We start from the raw sequence: 19,404 nt of genomic DNA on the forward strand, positions 1-19,404 counted from the left end.
CATCCTTGAAATTTGAGGAAAGGAAAATTCCTTGAATTCTCAAAAAGTCAACTTTGAATATAACTTTAAAGAATGAGAAAATATTAAGAAGGTAAAATAAGAATAAAGCATAATAACATTAATTCAAAACAATTGAGGATAAGTTGCACGGATGATGAAAGAATTAATGAAAAGTAAATAAATAAAAATACCGACAAATCCTGCTATATGCTTGTTGGCCTCTAGAGGGAGTGTGGTGCCATGTTCACGTGTACATTTATATAGTTTATTTTATTGATTGTTACCACTTGTGATTGACGTCTGTTTGTTTTTAGATTTCAATTCTCCCTTGGTGTATAATACAATAAGTGAGACATTCGGGAAAGAAAAAGCTGACGCTCATGTAGTAGTCAGTAAAGAATATCTTTCTTCAGTAAAAACATATAACATTTGTACAATATACTTTGAGATCAAAACTCTTAAAATATGAAACAAGTTAAAGGACACTGATGTCACCAAGTCAAAGTCATTTTAGTTATCATCCAAAGTTAATGCTGCTGTGATGTAAAAATAAAAAGCTGAATTTGCATATTTTCTGGAAAAGAAAAAATCAGATGGTGTTACCGAAACTTGAATACAGGTCAGAGCACAAAAGAGCTAATGAGATTTTGGCGGCAAGTAAATAATTATTTTGTAATTTGTGATGTTCCAGAAAAGTGCAAGATCATTTCTACACAGCTCACCACAAAAGCAACTAAACTAACATTTGTGTTCTGTGACATTTAACATGAAAGATGTGTATTAATGACACATCACCAATTATGTTTATGTTTTACAACAAGACAACAAAACATTACAACAGAAGGCTCAGTCAGGTGTTAAAGACAGTGGAAGATGGGTCAAACACTTGAGACTGAAGAGTGTGCTTAGTGCTAGGTGTTGTCAAGCGCAGGAAAACATTTCACACAGCACTTTTACAAATATCTTAGCAACTTTGAGCAGAAAACATCAGTTGTGTATAATTGTGATGTAGAAAAATAACAATTCATTTCTACTTTCCTTTAATACACAGCAAATAAAAAAAAAAAGTGAAAATAGACACCACACCCCCCCCAAAAAATAATAAAACCAAAAACCAGCATTTAACTTCATGTGGAGTACGTCATACAGTAGCTGTTATATTAATTAGAAAAAGTATTGACAGTGAAAAGAAGTGGAATGAAAACCACATCTATGATCCAATGAGTGACAATGTAGTGCTGAATAATTTCAAAATAGTTTATGAGAAGGATTTTGAATATTGCTGCTTACAAAGTGCATACGTGAAAATGATCAAAGAAATACTGAAAATGGTTGTTAACAGCATTTAAGCATGTAAAAAAAAAAAAACAACTCGAAAAGAACTTGTTCATTTTGTTGTATATGCTTATTCACTTTCTTGATGAGTAGAAGCTTCATGTATTAAAGTGAACTGGAAAGCTAAATTAATACTGAAGATAAATGTGAATCATGTAAACATCACTTTTGAAATCCAGATCTATATTTATCAAATCCTTTTATCAACACAACCTAATACACATAAGTATATTTAGTGTCATTGATTGTCAGTGCCTTAATTACAACAAAGCAAAATAAAAACAGTTTTAGAGGAACGTACAAAAGTCACTATTCTTCTATTACCTCACTAAATTTTGTTTTGATTTTTCCTAAATATTCCATTCACGTTTAACCTTCATATCACTTTTTAAAATATAGTACCGTATTTTCCGTACCATAAGGCGCAGACTCAATTGCTTTGATGCACTTAATCTACACATAGGGCGCCGATAAATTCTGATTGGTTTACCGCTCCGATCTATGTAAAATGTAATCTCCTCTGATTGGTTCATCGGGTCTACATATTCCGCCTACATATTAAAACGTTTACAGATTTTGTAACACGGTCCACACAAATGATGTCCCTTAAAAGGCGCACCTTTGGTTTTTGAGAAAATTAAAGTCTTTTAAGTGCGGAAAATACTTAATAAATTGCTGAACCAGATCCCGAATTTTGAGGGATTCCTATTTATTGTTGTACTGAGTCATCATTAACAAATTACAATGTTTGTATTTTTATATGTATTTTTTTGGTTTAAATCTTAAACACAAGAAAGCAGATAAGCATATGGAATCATTAAAAAAAAAAACAACAACCCTCAAATCAGGATAGAGAACAATTTCATATGAAAATTATCGGGACAATTTACAAAAGTATTAGTGAAACTAAACTGTTTCTAATGCATACAAAATAATTTTTTGCAAATAAAGTGCACTCATATGTTTTAGTGAGGTTTTTGGTGGGACTTAACTCTGAATTCTCACCAGTTCTGCATTGTGACAGTTTCCAACTCACCTCTTGGACGCAAATCCTCTTTCAAATGCAAAGAACACAACCAGATGGACTAAAGTGCTAGTTCAAACATTATTTTGTACACAAGTACAGAAGACAACAGCCTGAACAAACCTTTGATAGTTACACCCAAAATTTTGATCTAGTATAACAAATTGGATGTGGACTCAGACACCATGTACTGTATTTATTGTTTTACTTTTGTTGTTTTCTTATAATTCCAGCAATAATCATTAATCTAACATTTGCTTGGTCCATACTTGATTTCTAACTTTCAATGAACCTTTCCAAAACATCTTCAGTCCTGAGCTTTGTTATATATAAATATATAATGTTATATGTAAATACTACAAAACTGAGTCAAGACATTTCACGATATCACCTCCTTGGAAAATATTTTTTTGGGATGGAAGAGAACCTGTAGGAAGGACACAGAGTTTGTGTTGCGGGTGTAAACGAGGTAATCATAATTTAGGGAGAATGATAAGAGCTTGATGATGACATTGTTGACGATAGGCAGCGTGTGAATGGGCAAAGTGAAGGTCAAAACGGACGGGGGAGAAGACAAACTGTTGCAAGCAGCCCACGTGTTCTGTCTCACATTTCAACCTGAGTTTCTTTGGGTGCTCGTGTGTCCTTCATTGAGCCAGAAATTGTGTAGAATCTGCAAGCACAAGATGCAGACATTCATTAACCCAACACAGTTAATATATATATTATATATAAATGACGTCTATAGCCGTCAATGGGACTGAACGAGTTAAAGATTTTATTGAATTATTATTATTCTTTTTCATGATTTATTCATATAGAAGAAAAATGGGGACGAAATCTATGGGTAGAATCTATATTATGTCATATCTTATAGCTCATAAATCTGTTTCAAGTCTAACGTTGATTAAAAACCAGAGACCTTTTTTTCCAAGCCCACTCTGTGCTTAAATACTCGTTTCAACTCCTTATTTGTTCTACAATAGACATTTAAGGTTATTGTCATTCTCCAAGACATAGTCAGGAAGAAATCTTGTTTCCATGGTGTCGAAAAATCCAAGGACACACGTTTGTATGCATAATCACAGCAAATATAATTCTGTCACACTTCCAGGGAGATGCTGTGCATCGTAAACTGTAACTACTCAATTTTATAGGGCGCAAGTAAATCATCTTACATTGAGACAATTTAGAATCGTCAATTAACAGACGATACCTTTAATGGGAGAAGCGAGATTTTTGTGAACATGACCAAAAATATTTCTTTACCTGGACTTTCGAAAAGGCCTGCGTTTCCCCAGGGCCTTTAAGCAGAAAGGTGAACAGGAGTTTTTCAGGTCCACTAACTGGTAGATGATTGGATTGTACATTGCTGAGGACTTGGCAAGAAGAGTAGGAATGACAGACACAGGTATGGGCACCGAGTCCGGTTCCCCAAATGCCGACACCACTGACACAATCGCATATGGGATCCAGGCAATCAAAAATCCTGCACAGATCAACATGGCCACCTAGGTTTGAACACATACAAGTCATTTAGATGCACTGTAAATCATCCTTATAATAATGTAACAAATATGTATCTTTTACATACCTTTGTAAGTTTTATCTCAAGGTTTTGATTGTTATTGATTCGGGCATCAAAGTGTGAGATTTCTTTTGCAGATGATTTGACTTTATAGATAATCATCACATAGGAAAAGACCATAATTCCAGTTGGAAGGATAAGACAGAAGAAAAGAATAGACATTACAAAACTTTGGCCGGCTACAGAGGATTGCGCCAGCCACCAATTCAAGGTGCAGGAGGTCCCGAATGGTTCTGGGGCATAGCTTCCCCAGCCTACTAGTGGCATGGTGGCCCAAAAGGCGGCATATATCCACACAAAGATTAAGCAGAGAAAGGCGTGTTGCCTTTTCAACCAAGTCCCTGTATATTAAACATAAACGAGGTAGAATTAGTTATTGGTGGTTATATTGGCAGCTTTAAAAATATATATATCAATAACCTACCGTATCTGAGATGGCAGATCTTGAGATATCTATCCAGGCTGACCATCGTCATGGTGGTAAGGCTGCCACATCCGAAAAAAAAGCCTGCCCAGCCGTAGAACTGACAGCCGTCCCAACCGAATAACCAACGGTGGGAGAAACTAGAAACAACAAAAAAGGGCTTTCCTGTCACTAAAGGACAGGGGAAGTGGGATGTAAAGGGTGTAAAAGGAAAAATAGAGGGTGACACACAAACGATAAGGAGTAATGAGGAAAATAGTCATGTGTGATAGTTTTGTCAAGGGTAATGGTGGTATGCAAAAAGAGGAAAAAGAAGCAGAAGAAGGGTAAAGAGTAAAAGTATGGAAAATAAGATTAGTATTTTCTTTATTTGTTATTTCCTCATAGATTCAATCATGTTTAGATTTAGATTAATAAAACAAATGTGATTTTGATAGGGATGACAAAATCAGTAGCAGAATTTTTTTTTTTCCCCCTCCCATGACTGCAAAATCGAAATTACTTTTACATTTAAAGATAAGGGTAAACCATTTGACAAGTGGTAGAGTTAATGTTTACTCAACAGACATTTAAATTTTACAGCTTCAGAAAATGTGACTTATGTGGAAAAACAGCCAAAATATAAGACCAACCTTTAATTTGCATATCAACATTAAAATCGGATAAATATTTGCACATTTATTTTCCCATCAAACACTTAGCAGTCATTTTTTAATACCGACAGAGATCATATTTCTCACACCATGAAGGTTTTATCTCTCAATTAACGGAATAAAGTCAAAGGTATGTAGTTTGTTTTTAAATCCATTAGCAGGGGTAACAAAGACTTTTTTATTATTCAGATTGAAATCATTCCAAATGAAAAATCTCTGGTCTCCTGTTTGCTTGTGACATGATCTATCTCCGCTACGGTAATCAGATAGTTGCAGCCGTGTGACACGCAGAGATTTACGTTATCATCCCATGATGGCGATTATTCGTGCAATCAGCACAATAAATCTACTCAATGCAACTCAATTCATTTAGATTGTTAATGTGACTGTATCAGTCACAAGGCAAAATATTGAAAACATTTTTTTGAGAGCAGGGACTACTTGGAATGTAGCTGTGAGGCAAACCCATGATCGCATTCTTTTATTTCAATCTGTAGCAAGCTGACCCTTGACCTTGACACTAAGCAGAAAGTAAAATCTTTTTCTTACCGAAATGACATTTTCTTTATTCTCCATAGTGTTATGAAGAGAAACATTGCTACAATTTAAGATCTAAATGTAATTATGTCTTTGCATATGATTTTACAACAGTTACACTTCTAATGCTGCCCATAACTTAATATATTTTAATAAAAAATAGCATTGTGGGCCCTTGTGAAGTTATGTTTAATAGTATGGCAGGCTACAAATGGCCCCCGGGCCATATCTTGGACACCACTGCTTCAGGCTTTTACATACAAACCAACAACTGAGGCAAATAAAGACCACTGAAATTTATGAAGCCATGTACATTGACAAACATTCTATGCATAACTCCAATAAACAGAAATACAAAATCCTTTTTCCTTGCTGAGATGTCACATCATGACCAATCAGTCACACTATTATTGAGAAGGAACCAAAGCCATGGTATCAGCACCAAAGCCGAGCGAGTGAAACACAACTCAATGAATCAATGTGCAAAATAACAACAATGTGCAAATGAAAGTAATAGCTTCAATTAACTGCTCACGCGTCAGGTCTTGGTGGCGTACACTGCCTCTCGCTAAAAGTCAATTAGGCTCTTGTTGAGAATGTTTTTTTTCTGCGCCGCAAACAGTTGTGTGATTCAAAGCAACAGCTGGATATTATCATGCCGTGCAATGAGCAGCCCTTTATACAAACCTTTCAAGTTATGCACAATATTTTTTATAGAAAAGCCGTCTACGTTCGTCATGCGATATGCAAACCGCCTGTGCATGAATGGAACAGTTGTACTTCTGACACTATTTAATTGGCTCTATGCGTAGCACAATACAATTGCTGTGCTTTTTTTTTTCTTCCTCTTAATTAAAATTTAGAATGCTTTAGAGCAGGAGTGTCAAACAATTTTTTTTTTTTCGAGCCGCATTGTAGTCATAGCTTTTTTCGGAGGGCCATTATGACCGTCGACCCAAATAAATGTATGAGCATCTCATATTATATACAGTAAAAGCTCCAAAACAAACTGACAAATAACTCTTTTTCAAATCAAACGAGTAAAAACTGGTCAAATATTTTTTCTAAAAGATAGTATTAAAAGTGAAGACAATTTGCAATTCTAGTAATGACACAAATTTGATGCACAATTTGTCTTCGCGGGCCACATAAAATGATGCGGCGGGCCGTATCTGGTCCCGGGGGCCTTGAGTTTGACACCCGTGCTTTCGAGGTTACTGTTGCTGCAAATGGCCGGAAATACAAACTTTTAATCTTCAAACAGATGAAGGCTATTCAGGGTACAGCATTCAACAGAGGTAACTTAGGATAAGGTTCCTTGTTAGAAATTAATCTGGGGTAGCAGAGAAGTAAGGACATGTACAAAAATAGCAGAGCTACTTGTGAAATCTGCAGGAGGTGTGACAAAAATATATGATGGAGGTAAGACTGTATCAGGGATCAGCTCTAAGCCTTCTTCCCCTGTTGCGATAGAGATGGATAGCCTTACAAATGAGGTTAGACTGAAATCCCAATGGACTGAGATGTTTGTGGATGACATTGCGATCTGCAGTAAAAAAGCAAAGAGCAAATGGAGGAAGAGTTAGAATGATGGAGGCGAGTGGCGTAAAGAAGACCAACGATGATTAGCAGATGAAAACTGAAGAATGAAAAATACACACCATATCATTTATGAGATATGGCCTTTTAAATGAGTCATTTCGAAGCGACTCAACTAAGAGAATAGCAGTAAACAACATTAAATTCACTCAGGAGGGTGTCCGCTGCAATAATCTGGCCTTGTTTTTCTAAAGACACTAGATCCACAGTTTACTCTCCATTTAAAATCAATATCGAATGTTCTTAAACCATCTAGCCAGGCACAAACTGAAGTTGATCAGAACCAACAGACACACATAGACTACACATTTCTCTATGCCACGAACAAAGCCAAGCAAACAACCCATGCTAAAAGACAAACAGAGAGGATGTAAACATACTGTACACAAGAACATATGTGTTTGTAGATTCTTATCCTGCTGGGCATCTTGTATTTATTTTAAAGGGACTGAAAAGCACACCAAGGACCAAAATAAGATGTTTTGTGCCTTATCTAAACATAAAGAATAGCAAATCACATTTTTTTCCTGATAACTAGATTAAGCACAAAGCACGATAAATGCATTAACACGGCAGTATGAGTAGTCAGAGGCCAGGGTAAGCTCAGTAAACTTCAATTGGTTACCATGATTAACTATTTGTGCTAAATAATTTAGACGTTTCTGACAAGTATCGTCATGAATGGGAAAAAACAGAGAAGCCTTGCTAATTGCTAAGCTAACCCAAGAATCGACATGAACTAATCGACATAGACGATTGAGTACCATTTTCTCGAAAGTCTGTTGGAACCTTGTTAAAGCAACTTTGAATAGCAAAATAGGCAAATTCTATCATAACGTTTTGAGTGAGTATGAGTATTTGCATTGTGTTTTTTGAACTTATCAAGCAAACAAGCCCCATCTGAATACACCATCATGCCAAAAAGTGCCATGTGATTCCCACCAGACCAGAATGACAAAGAATTTAAGCCAAGGCTTTCCAATACAAATGACAAAACATGACCTACATTCGCATGGTATTTTAACAACTGTGACATTTCAACAGTACCTGGAAAAACAAAAACAAATGCAGCAGTTAGGAAAGCAGTCAAGCTTGAGGCGCCCAACTAATTCTTAATAACTCTTCGGTTTCAACTAAACTGTAAAAAAAAAAATACAGTAGTATTTTAAACCTGCCGATACGAAGAAATTAGAGCATGTGAAAGTAGAAATGCCAATCTCAAACCCCGCCTGCTAAATCAATCAAGATGTGTCATTTTATGTGTCTCGTAGAACTCAACATGTTGCTATAAAACACGAAATATTCGCATCCTCATTATGATTGTTTGATTGCATTGGTTCTATCTCCATTTGAGATGTCCGAGTATTTCATCCTTGAAAGCTCCTCGTGCTACAGTAAAATTGTTTTTTTTACTTGTTTCCCTTTTATTAAGTCGTATTCCGATTATCCTGTATTCCCACAGTTTCGTAGTTTATTAATGTAAAGGAGAAAATAATTTTCAAGACTTGTTTGTTTTTTTGTTGCAAAACTGTCTGGTCATCATGAGACATACTTTTTCAGAATGAACAAATAGCCATGATGTTGTTATCAGGTCAGCAATACAATTGGTAAGATGGGAAAAACAAATAACAATTAGTTCAAAATTCATTCAGTAAATTAATTGTCATGAACCTGCGAGCACTTCCAAAGAAGGCATAAATTACATTTTCCCTTTGGGAGTCAGAATTTCATTACCAAGCAATCGGTGTCTGATGAACCACATACACAGAACTCTGTATGTGGTTTATCAGACACCTCGACAAACACGAACACACAAAAAAACAACACGTTGAAAACGTGATTCGATTTTTAATACCATTTTTATTTAGCATGATCAGATTCATACTAACTTTTTTTATTCAGCATGTTGTTGTATAATAGTTTGAATAGGCTGTAACCTGATTTAACCTAAATCAAAATTTAGGTTAAAATGATTTAATATTTGTGTTGTGTTGCACCGCTAATGCTCCAACAAAAAAAATTTAAAAGTACCTGATATTCCAAAGTCGAAGATGGCTAAATTCACAGTCATAAGCTCTGGAGGCTTCAACTTAGTTTTGCGTTTGATCGTCATATACAAAACATATCCATTCCCTGTTGCGGACATAACACCTGTAAGAGAGAACAATATGTTAAATATATAATTAACAATAACATTATGGTTTGAATCTGGGCTTGTGAAATTTGGTGTGTTTTTCAGATGGCTTTTTCTTCCTCCCACATTCCAAGAATGTATCTCAGGTCAGGGGAAGACTGTGAAATGTCCATTTGACTTGACATTCTTGTATTAGTCCCACATGGGGAAATTCCAGTATACAGCAGCAAAGAAGAGTTGGAAAACAACGAAGCTGCTGTAAGAGGCTGCCACTTAAAAAAAAAAAAAAAGTAAAAAAGTATTAAGAACAAATACAGTTCAGTACTAAATTGCTCTTTTCTTTAGAAACAAATCAGTCCTTTAACTGAGAGGTGGATTTTTTTTACTGGTTGTTTTTGTCAACAGCAAATAAGTGATGCTAATTGGCTGATAAATTGGGTCGAATTTTATTTAAGGCGATTCTGAGGTAGAGTTGGTGATAGAGCTGACAAGTCAAAACAAGTACGTTGTGAGGAGTGACGAAAATAAGAGGAATAATGAGCCCAGTTCAATCTACAAGTAAAGCAGCATTCTTTAATTGGAAGTATATATAAATATAAAAAAAGAAAGAATAAATATATGATCATTTGTGCCATAGTTTGTTTTTCTGCTCCGTTTAATGACACCAAATCGAGTTGTCATTAACACAACTCACCAAAACCAATGAAGAACAGTATGTCCACTCTTTTTGGTTTAAATTCCAATACGTATTCAATTTAAGTATGCATCCATGTCGTTCTAACTCAGTTTAACTAGTCTACTAGTTACTACTACTAGTCAACTATAACTAAGAATCTTTAATTAGAATACCTGTTTCAAGTATTTGTGCAACACACTACACACGCGGAACAATTCCTCTCTGGTCTCTAAACGTGGAGAATTACTACAAAAATGTGTCTCAGGTTTGATAACTTACATGTGTCAAATTATGCATACATTGTGGGAGGGGTATATGCAAATTGATAAACCCTATCCACAATATATGTATCTGTCAGAAGGATTCTTGGTTAAGCCTGATTAGCAGATCAGCTTCCATATCTGTGTGCATGCATATTCATGTATGCACCCATTTTTTGCACATGCCAACCTTTATAGTAAATTATCTTTTGACCGTGGCTTCAAGTGAAACCAACAATGCATATGTTGTCAATATAAGCAATATAGGATGATCGATATCTTTTCTTCTTGGAATTCATCAATAGCAAAGATAGCGAAAGATGTTCTTGTGAGGCTATCTCCAGACAAGCGCTATTATTTGTGCTTTGTGATTGCAAATAATAGTCGTGTTGGATGGTTTTGTTGTGTGGATTAAGAGTGAATGTATTTTTTTTTATTTTTAGTGAGTCATCAAGAACCTTTAAAACTCACCTATAATGCAGATATAAAATGCTGCAACAATGTCTGCTTCTTTTGAGAGTCTGGAGGCAAAAGGATCACCACGGAGGAGGTAATGGGGCACGTATGATGGGTGTGTCTCATTCGTCATCACTGCCATCAGTGGGGGGATTTCTGTAAAGTGAAGAAAAATCAAAAATTGCTTATTTGCATAAAATACATATATATATGATTTCCACGTTTATATGATGTCTAATCACACCCGTTAATTCCTCAAGGCTGTAGACAGGGACTTTTTTTCCTCACAATTCTTTCTCTCCATATGTGGCCTCTGTCTTCCGGCATAACACACAATATGAGCTTTATAAATAACTTTTATTTTCTCCGGAGTTGGGAAACTTTTTTTGTAATCAAACAGCTTGCACCTCACTAACTTGGGAAGTTCGGACTTCACCAGTTGATTTACAGTGCACTTTTTGAACTCTCCTGCTGTCACAAGAGTGACTTTTTGAGATTTTGCACTCAAGCTCTCTCCGTGTGAGATTTTATATCAGCAATCTCATATCTTGCAACCACAGCTTCCCCTAACAGCCTTGACCTTTATTGCCCCTTTACCGTTGGAGACACAGTTAGATCATCATCATGTCTTCTCAATAAACAACTGGTGAAATTGCCTAACCTCTGAAATGCCAACCTATAGAAATTGGCATGCACAACAATTTATTTGAATATCAGGATTACATTTTTTTTCTAAAACATACATTACATTAAATTATTTGTTTTTGCAGTTATCATGGCTTTTTTTTTATTACTTTTATGGCTCGATGTGTTTTTAAGGCAATTAATTGCTGTCATGACTTTAGAACACCATTTGGCAATGAATATATTACAAAATATGCAAAAATTCTGAGGAAAAACAGATCTCGATTGTTAGCCAAGAAGCCCCCTGGAGTCTTTGATGTGATTGGAATTTATCCAATGACACTCATGACATTTATATGCAGATTCATTCAGACAGTGCCTGAACCTGCAGCAAATGAAATTTGTCATTTTGAGTGAAAGACATGCACTTTCACAAATGCAATTTTTCTTTTTGTAACCTAACCGAATGGAGAAGAAATTGACAAGCACTTTTGTTGAACCGTTTTCAAGAAGCAGAAGAAGATGAATGCTTGCAATGACTACAAATCATGTTTGCACAAATTGGAGGGTTCTGGTGGCCTGCATAAAAATTCATGTTTGGACACAGAAAAGAAACCTTAAGGGGGAAAAACAAGGAACTGGGTACTAAATTGACCAAGTATGTAAAATCACAATAAATTTGAACACTTAACAAATGTGTCTATTTATAAATTTCCCAAAAATGTTTTTTCCATACATATATTTTTTTTAACCGGCCTAAAATTGAGGTCAAGGTTGAAGTGAGTTAATCACTTAGACTACTTGTTATACTAACTCGTTTCCCACATGTACTGACGGTAAATGCTGTTTGTAATGATGTACCCTGCCTATTATTGTATTGGAAATTATTTTGAGGACCTCTGGGACAATGAGACACAACACTGACATTTAGCCACATAATTGACTCGGAATCATTTACATCTGCATCGCAATGGATCTAAGCACAAATTATTTTCCTATCCCTAATGAGCAACAGGGAAGGTTACATGTTATAGGTTGTTTGTGTGAAAGATAAAAACCTAAACATGAATTACAATGTAATAAAGTATCATTTCAAAACTATAATGCAATGTTGTTTATTACATTTTGATTGCCTTACTTTCAGATAGAGTACAGAAAAAATGTGTATTACACTTTGAAAACTGAATGTATAACAAACTTTTTTTTCTCATAAAACAATAGTGAAAAACAATCAAAAGCAAATATGTATTCCGCATTTTCAATGTTTTGATGAATATTAACAATGACAATTCCATTGAAATAATGTTTTATTAATCTATTGAATGCAAGTGAGGTTTGTCTCTTAATGCATTCGATACACGCCGGATATTGTCGTACCAGAAAGGGCATCAACAAATGTGTTGACTTCATATTTTGCGAGGCGTGGGATTGGTAAAATAACAACAAAATCAACTGCAATGAGATCTGACTTCCATTATTTATGCATTGTATATAGCAATTGGATTTTGATTGACGGCGTTGTGGTTCGCTTGTACGATTTCTTATCGAGCAGTATGATTCAGTTCAAACTCATCATGAGTGTGAATAATTATTTGCCTATAAATTGACTGGTGGCTATTTCAAAGTATGTTTTTCAATTTATCCTCGCGTCCTTACAATACCCGAAAGTTTCATCAAGTGAAGTACTTCACAATCCTGTCAATAGACTTGAACAGTTTTATCAAACAAGTTCTGCTAATTTTTGTTTAATGAGGACGTTTGATAAGTGTGGGAAAAAAGAAAACGTGACATGTTTGTGCGCTAGTAACTAAATGTATATGCTCCTCGAGCTGGCGCTTTTGAATAGTTTTATATTCTATAATTTTATGATATATATATTCAATATTGTCATACTGCCCGTGCCCATACACAGAGTTCTTGTCCTTCGGTATTGTTTTGAAGAATACAATCTCAACATCAACCGAGAATGTTCTTATATTATATCTTGAATACTTCAATCACACGTACCATGCAACGTTTATTGATGTTTACGAAACGTTTTTTCCGAAAGGTTGCATATTTTCCTTAAGTAAAACTTTCCACAGTTTTGCACAAGTTCACGATTGTCACTTGGTTCAAAGGGTCGACAGCAAAAAAATTAATGTTTTCTATAATTTTACAAATACAATATGTACGTTTTAAGTTATTAAATGAATTAATTCGTTTGAATGAATAGTAGTTATTTTCACTTTAGATGTCAAATGTGTTTTGTGGTTCCTGTTTTGCCGACCTTAGGCTTGGAAAATCCTTTTTTTTTTTTTTAACCTACAACTGCAAGAAGCAATTCTACTTCAAACAAGGTGCCAGCAGCTGGTATTAAAAGAGAAGCCTTTGGAGTTTGTTGAAAGCACAACGCCTCCACTATCACAACAACTGCAATCATCCTAAAGGGTCAATTTAATAGATTCTTTTTCAAATTTCCTTCTGTTGTCATCATCAAATTGTATCTAAAGCGTGTATAAAGTGACTCGCTTCTTCCATGGTTGCAAGGAAGGATGAGCAGTCTCAGCATATTGAAGATTATTTGTATTTAACAAGACAGGATAATAATGTCTGTGTGCAACGTGCTAGCATCCCCCCCCCCCAACTGGTTTTCTTGCTGTTCACACAAACACACACAAACACACACACACAATAATGCTTTGCCCCTCCTAGCATCGCATCACCATTGGCATGCAGCTCAGAACATACGTCCTATCTATTTATGGTTAATGGTTATCTTCAAAATACTACTTTATATATAGCGGAAAACTCTCAAGAATAATTTTTTGGAAGTCACCATGAGTCTGAGTTGTGGGGAATTTTTCTATGTGTCCACGACAAAGGCTGCTTTGTTAGTTTTATTTGCCGTTAAAAGCAAACATGATGTTTATAACCCGATCAATGCCATTCATTAATGAGTTCAACATACGTTCAAATTTATTCCAAAACAATAACCTTCCTTGTGACACTTCCTCAACATATACTAAAAGCAAATAGAAACAAATGATTGCAAAATTGAATCCTTCCAGGCAAATATAAAAATCAAATAAAAAAAACCTCTAGCAATGATTTTCATCAGCAGTAAATATCTCAACTAAAACAAAACAATAACAAACCCAAAGCGCTTCTTTGATCGTCTCGATAAATTATTGATTGCTGAGTCTTTCTACATCGATTTTAGATCTTTCTGAATGTGTTTTATGTGAGGTGGCATATACTTCAAGCACAATATGAGGTTTCATCTTTCCCCAGGGGACTGGACTTACGAGGCTCTGGAGGAACGAGAAGGAAGCTGTAGTCTACTAACCACATCAAGGAAAATTATGCATACAGAGTCTGTGTCTCTGATCTCCAATAAATTATGTTGTTTACCGTTGAGGACAATTGAGCAGTTTTATAAGTAGCGGGGCGGTTACCCACTGCAATGCAGTCACTGTGCAGTATTTATTGCACATCAAATTGACTCTTCTGGCAACTTATTGAAACAGAATAAATAACAGCATACAGTGTTATAAATATTGTATAAAAGAGCTGACCTCAACACTAGAAATATCAGGGCCATCATTTTGACAGTTCTTGTTATTTCTTTTAATGTGTTAATTATATTCCTCGCCTTTTGCCGTTTCCTATCATTTCCATACATAAAATATAAAAATATTAATGAGTTATAAATTCTTCAATTACTGTTATTGTCAATTTAACGGGTCATTTCAATGATCCTTTTGCACCACTGGGATGCCAGGATGATATAGCAAACTGACAGCATTGATTTTTGAGAAAAGATGCAGATTACTATGGTCTGTAAAAAAATATTTGCAGTAGAGGGGGCATTACGTGAGTTTCAAAATATTGATGAGGTTGAGGTTAAATGGTCTTTGGAAAGTTGGGATGGCAGTGACAAGTCAATAATGTTGAAGTTTAGGAGTCTCATTGGCAAGTAGTAATAAGTATGGCAAGCCTTGACCTTTTCCCATCAAAATAAAATAAACTAACTTATGAAATCAGGTTCCGTTACAATAGGTGTTGATGCAGGTCTAGAAGTATGTGAATGAGGAAAGTTTATATAAAAGTTTTTTTTTAATGCACCACCGTAAAAAATTAGTCAAGTGTTTTTAAAAAAACATAAATACGGCAAATATTATTTATCAATCTTCAGTGGCTTAAAAGCATTTTGGTGTTCAAGACAACCACAAAATAATCAATTAAATTTGAGCCATATTAGTTTTAGTACATTTATTACTTTTAGTTCATGGATCTAATAATACGCAAAAAAATCTTGTGACATGATATTTACTTGATTATTTTTACATCATAAATTTACCTGTTGGATTACGAAACGGGTTGTGTATACATACGTGACAGGGGGAGCTTCATCAACCAGTAAGTACTGTTAGTAACATGTATACTCCAGATAAAATAAAATAAACATTGATTAATGAACATCTGAGTAATTATTACCTTGTTCTCAACTTTTGATGATCGGTCATTAGTCACTCCCGCCGAGATTTATTGAGCAAAAAAAAAAGCTGGAAAAGAAAAATAAATTGTTTCACGTTGGAAGCAAGTGCTTGAAGAAAAAAAGTGACAATGGGAAGACAATAAATGGAAAAAAAAGAAAGAAAAAGTCAAATAGTCCCGTTATGCAGCGTTTGCTCTTTGCTGAACTATCGTCTCTGACCCTGCGTGGGGGAGTACCACAGCATCAACTCTTCACAGTCTCTGTGCGCGCTTTGACGTACCAGCTGCCAAGTTCCTGAGTCGAGACAAAGCTACTTCTGGTTGGTTCTTCCAAAGTAAAAGTAAATAGCAGTCAATAGCATTTTTGTCATGTCTACTACAACTAATAATACAAAGGTTTTAAATCTTATTAGGAAGTGCTTGGTCTTATATGGCTCTTCTTAGCACTGATGAAAAAGTGCCACCCCATGACATCCATCTAAGTTGCCCATCGTTGACGTAAACACCTTATTTAAAAAAAAAAAAAGAAAAAATTCTGTTTATTGACTTATACAAGCTTCTGTCTGTCATTCATTCATTCATTCATATGTACAAGTACACATAATATTAACATTTATCCGTACATTCTCACACAGAAAATACTGTAATGCAAATATTTATTTTTATAGAAGGGTGGTGTAATCAATGAATATTCAAAATATTCAAAATGCAATACATGAGATACAAATGCCAGAGGCAACCCATGCTGCATTACTATGTCGTTTAACTTTAGCCTCCACATCCTCATTTCACAGGTTAATATCTTAGGAACTATAGAGCTTGTCACTTTGCCAGTTCAATCCTTTTAGTTGGATTACAAAAGAAGAGAAGATAAAATCTCTAGTGTGTTTTTTTTTTGGGGGGGCCTAGTTGTGTTACACAACTCCATTTTGACGTCATATATAAAACCTGCACAACTCTAACCGAATGTGGCTGTCAGTAAACATGTTGTGTGCCCTCTTTATGATTTAGCCAAAATTAAAATAAATAAAAAAGAAAAAAAACTCACATTTTAAAGCAAAGTCAAATTTTGTACATCAGCTTTGTGATCCACAAAAACGATCCAGATCCGTTTAGTACGAGCAGAAGATTTTTAAGACCATGAATTATAACTTCTGTACTAGAAAAAATATGTGACTGATATAAGTCAAAATATTTTCCTGAATAGTTTGAAACAAATTTTTAAGAATAAGTAGTTTGTAGATTTAAAGAGAAAGACATAAGAATGTTTTGACATATATTGTTTTGTTTGCCTTTAACTTTCTTTCACTCACACTCAATAGACGGTGAGGGTAGGTGAGGATAACTGGCGAGATGTTTCATGATTTAGAATGGTGGATTGCAAAACAGATTGTGCAGTGTTCTCCAGTACCTTCTTCCCTGATAACTACAGGAAGTATCCGACTTTTACCCTCTGATACAAAATTGTAAATGAACAGGCACTGTCTTCCCCAAAGGAAGACATATTTTGCTATATCTCTGATTATCAAATCTATTAAGAGAAACTGCAACTCCACCTCTCGTCCGGTCAGCTGAGAGTGGCTTCAGCATTCCTGTGACCATAAGGAGGATTAATCATTTTTCAAAAATGAATGCAATGGATGGATTATCATGTTTTCAAACCTAACCCTAACCCCAAGCAAAGTATCAACCACATAAAGGCAAAATCCTACATAAAATAATGTTGACCTTTTCAAATCAAACTAATGAGTGTGAACACTTTTGGTCATGTACTCCAAGGATGAATACCCAATTCATTTTTGAAAACATCTTTGTCCGGTTTAAAGAGTGCCGCGAACTCTGATTGGTCTCTGCTCTTTTCTTTTGCTTTTTGCTAGTATTTCTGCTTCTTGAGTCTGGGTCACTGAGCATGACACCTCGAGCTAAATAAAAAATTAGCTTTGATGGGATATGCTTGGACAGTTTCACAAGCGAAATCGAGGACACATCCGGTGACATCTTACAGATGGACAGAAACTGAATTATTGAATTACAGAGGATGATGTGTGCCACAACTCGTCAACATCAACGGAGAAAAGAAAAACATACATATAATTTAGTTTGTTGCAATGTCTTATGATGCATATAATGTACTGGGTACTGAAAAATTAGCTGTGATAAATTTCATAGGAAGTTTTATGCATAATACTTGGCACAAATGAGATACTAATGTCAGGCTAATGTTAGCTGGTTTAGCTACTGTAATTTTGTGAACATGCAGGGCTGGTGAATGTCTAAAACATGGCAAATAATGTGAATAAAATTAGACTAAAGGCTTAAATTTTCACTGACTGTGACAAAGATTAAAAAGCATTTTCAACCAAAAGATTAAGACAAACTAAAATGTCGTCCAATAAACGAACCTATTTTCGAAGGGATTGCAAAATAATCCAAATGTCATGCTGTCATGAAACAAAAGGCACATTGCTGAAAACATTTTTGGCTGAGACCTATGCACATTAAAATTATAAAATATTATTTCATTAGTTTTCATTTAATAACTTTTGTCACGACCCGTAAGAAACAGATGGTAATTTCCGATATATTTAAGCAATAGCCCAAATATAATTTACAAAAAGGCCATTTCATTCAGCATTGGTGATCCCAATGAAAATGAATATTCTAATCCTTGTGACAGGATTAAAGGATTTACTTTGGGGGTGTTATGGACTACATCATACTGAAGAAGTGGTGTTAATGGTAAAGAGCAATCAATTGATGGCTCTCTAACTGGTAAGCGTTATGTGGTGCAAGATAAATCTCATGACAGCAAAGTGTTACATCACTGATGCATTTTCTCAACATGATGTTTGGTATTATTTACCGTCACTTTACCTTCTGACGCATCATGCGTGAAGGCGTTTGACTCTATTCACTGTGATGGCCTCTTTTGCGCAACACCTGCCTTTCACATCTTAAATGGAGATCAGGTTCAGTCAATGGTCATCTACCAACTTATGTATCGTCTGTAAAAGTTTGAAATACAGTCATTGAAAAAGATAAAAGTCAAAGGTTGGCAAAACATCAACTGTGAATTGTTCACACAGGAAAAATAATAAAGACTGACTCATTCTGTGGTGATATAAGGTTGTTGAGCATCACAAGCCTTAAAGAGTAGAAGAATGACAAAATGGCAGCAGACTCATCCAGACCTGGAATGACAAAGGGGAAGCAGGGGTTCAGTTGAGAGGGCAGAGATTATTAATGATGTTTCTGGTTATTTTCACATGATCACAAATGATCATCATATTGGTATCTCCAATCAAACATGTACTTATTGCCAATTTAATACCTGATGAGATCCTATTTGATTTTATCCACAGTATTAGAGAAATCTTATATTGTTTTATTAACATTGTGATTCTAAACACCTTTAATTGAACCACATCTGTTAATAATGCTACTTTTGTTTCTCATGTTTTCCTTTAAAACACCAACATATGGTTTGCCACCATAAAAAAAAAAAAAAATGTGCTTTGAGATGTATGCTTGTAAACATGTTTCACACCGTCAATAAATATCACCATATGTTTCTGGAGGAGCTACAGAAATAAAACAATAGAAATAAAATGAGAC

General features: G+C 35.1%; 1 protein-coding gene across 1 annotated transcript; it reads right to left on the reverse strand.

Moving 5' to 3' along the window:
- Positions 1 to 1,538: 1,538 nt before the first annotated feature.
- Positions 1,539 to 15,813, reverse strand: opn5 (opsin 5). Its single transcript, XM_085937817.1, has 7 exons — positions 15,790 to 15,813; positions 10,702 to 10,842; positions 9,192 to 9,311; positions 4,372 to 4,542; positions 3,954 to 4,288; positions 3,629 to 3,870; positions 1,539 to 3,032 (listed from the first exon to the last, which is right to left on the reverse strand). The coding sequence occupies exons 2-7, from the start codon at positions 10,826 to 10,828 to the stop codon at positions 2,966 to 2,968; spliced, it is 1,062 nt and encodes a 353-aa protein (XP_085793943.1). The 5' UTR covers positions 10,829 to 10,842; positions 15,790 to 15,813; the 3' UTR covers positions 1,539 to 2,965.
- Positions 15,814 to 19,404: the final 3,591 nt, after the last annotated feature.

The sequence above is a fragment of the Syngnathus leptorhynchus genome, chromosome 18 (genome assembly GCF_054491065.1).
Source record: "Syngnathus leptorhynchus isolate UIUO chromosome 18, UIUO_Slep, whole genome shotgun sequence".
Classification (NCBI taxonomy): domain Eukaryota; kingdom Metazoa; phylum Chordata; class Actinopteri; order Syngnathiformes; family Syngnathidae; genus Syngnathus; species Syngnathus leptorhynchus.

Excerpts from the sequence above, each read along its gene's own strand:
- opn5 (XM_085937817.1), bottom strand. The coding sequence starts at position 10,828 with ATGGCAGTGATGACGAATGAGACACACCCATCATACGTGCCCCATTAC. Across the intron at positions 3,871-3,953 it reads TTGAGATAAAACTTACAAAG|GTGGCCATGTTGATCTGTGC; the intron begins GTATGTAAAAGA and ends GTTCAAACCTAG. Across the intron at positions 3,033-3,628 it reads AGGCCTTTTCGAAAGTCCAG|ATTCTACACAATTTCTGGCT; the intron begins GTAAAGAAATAT and ends TTGTGCTTGCAG.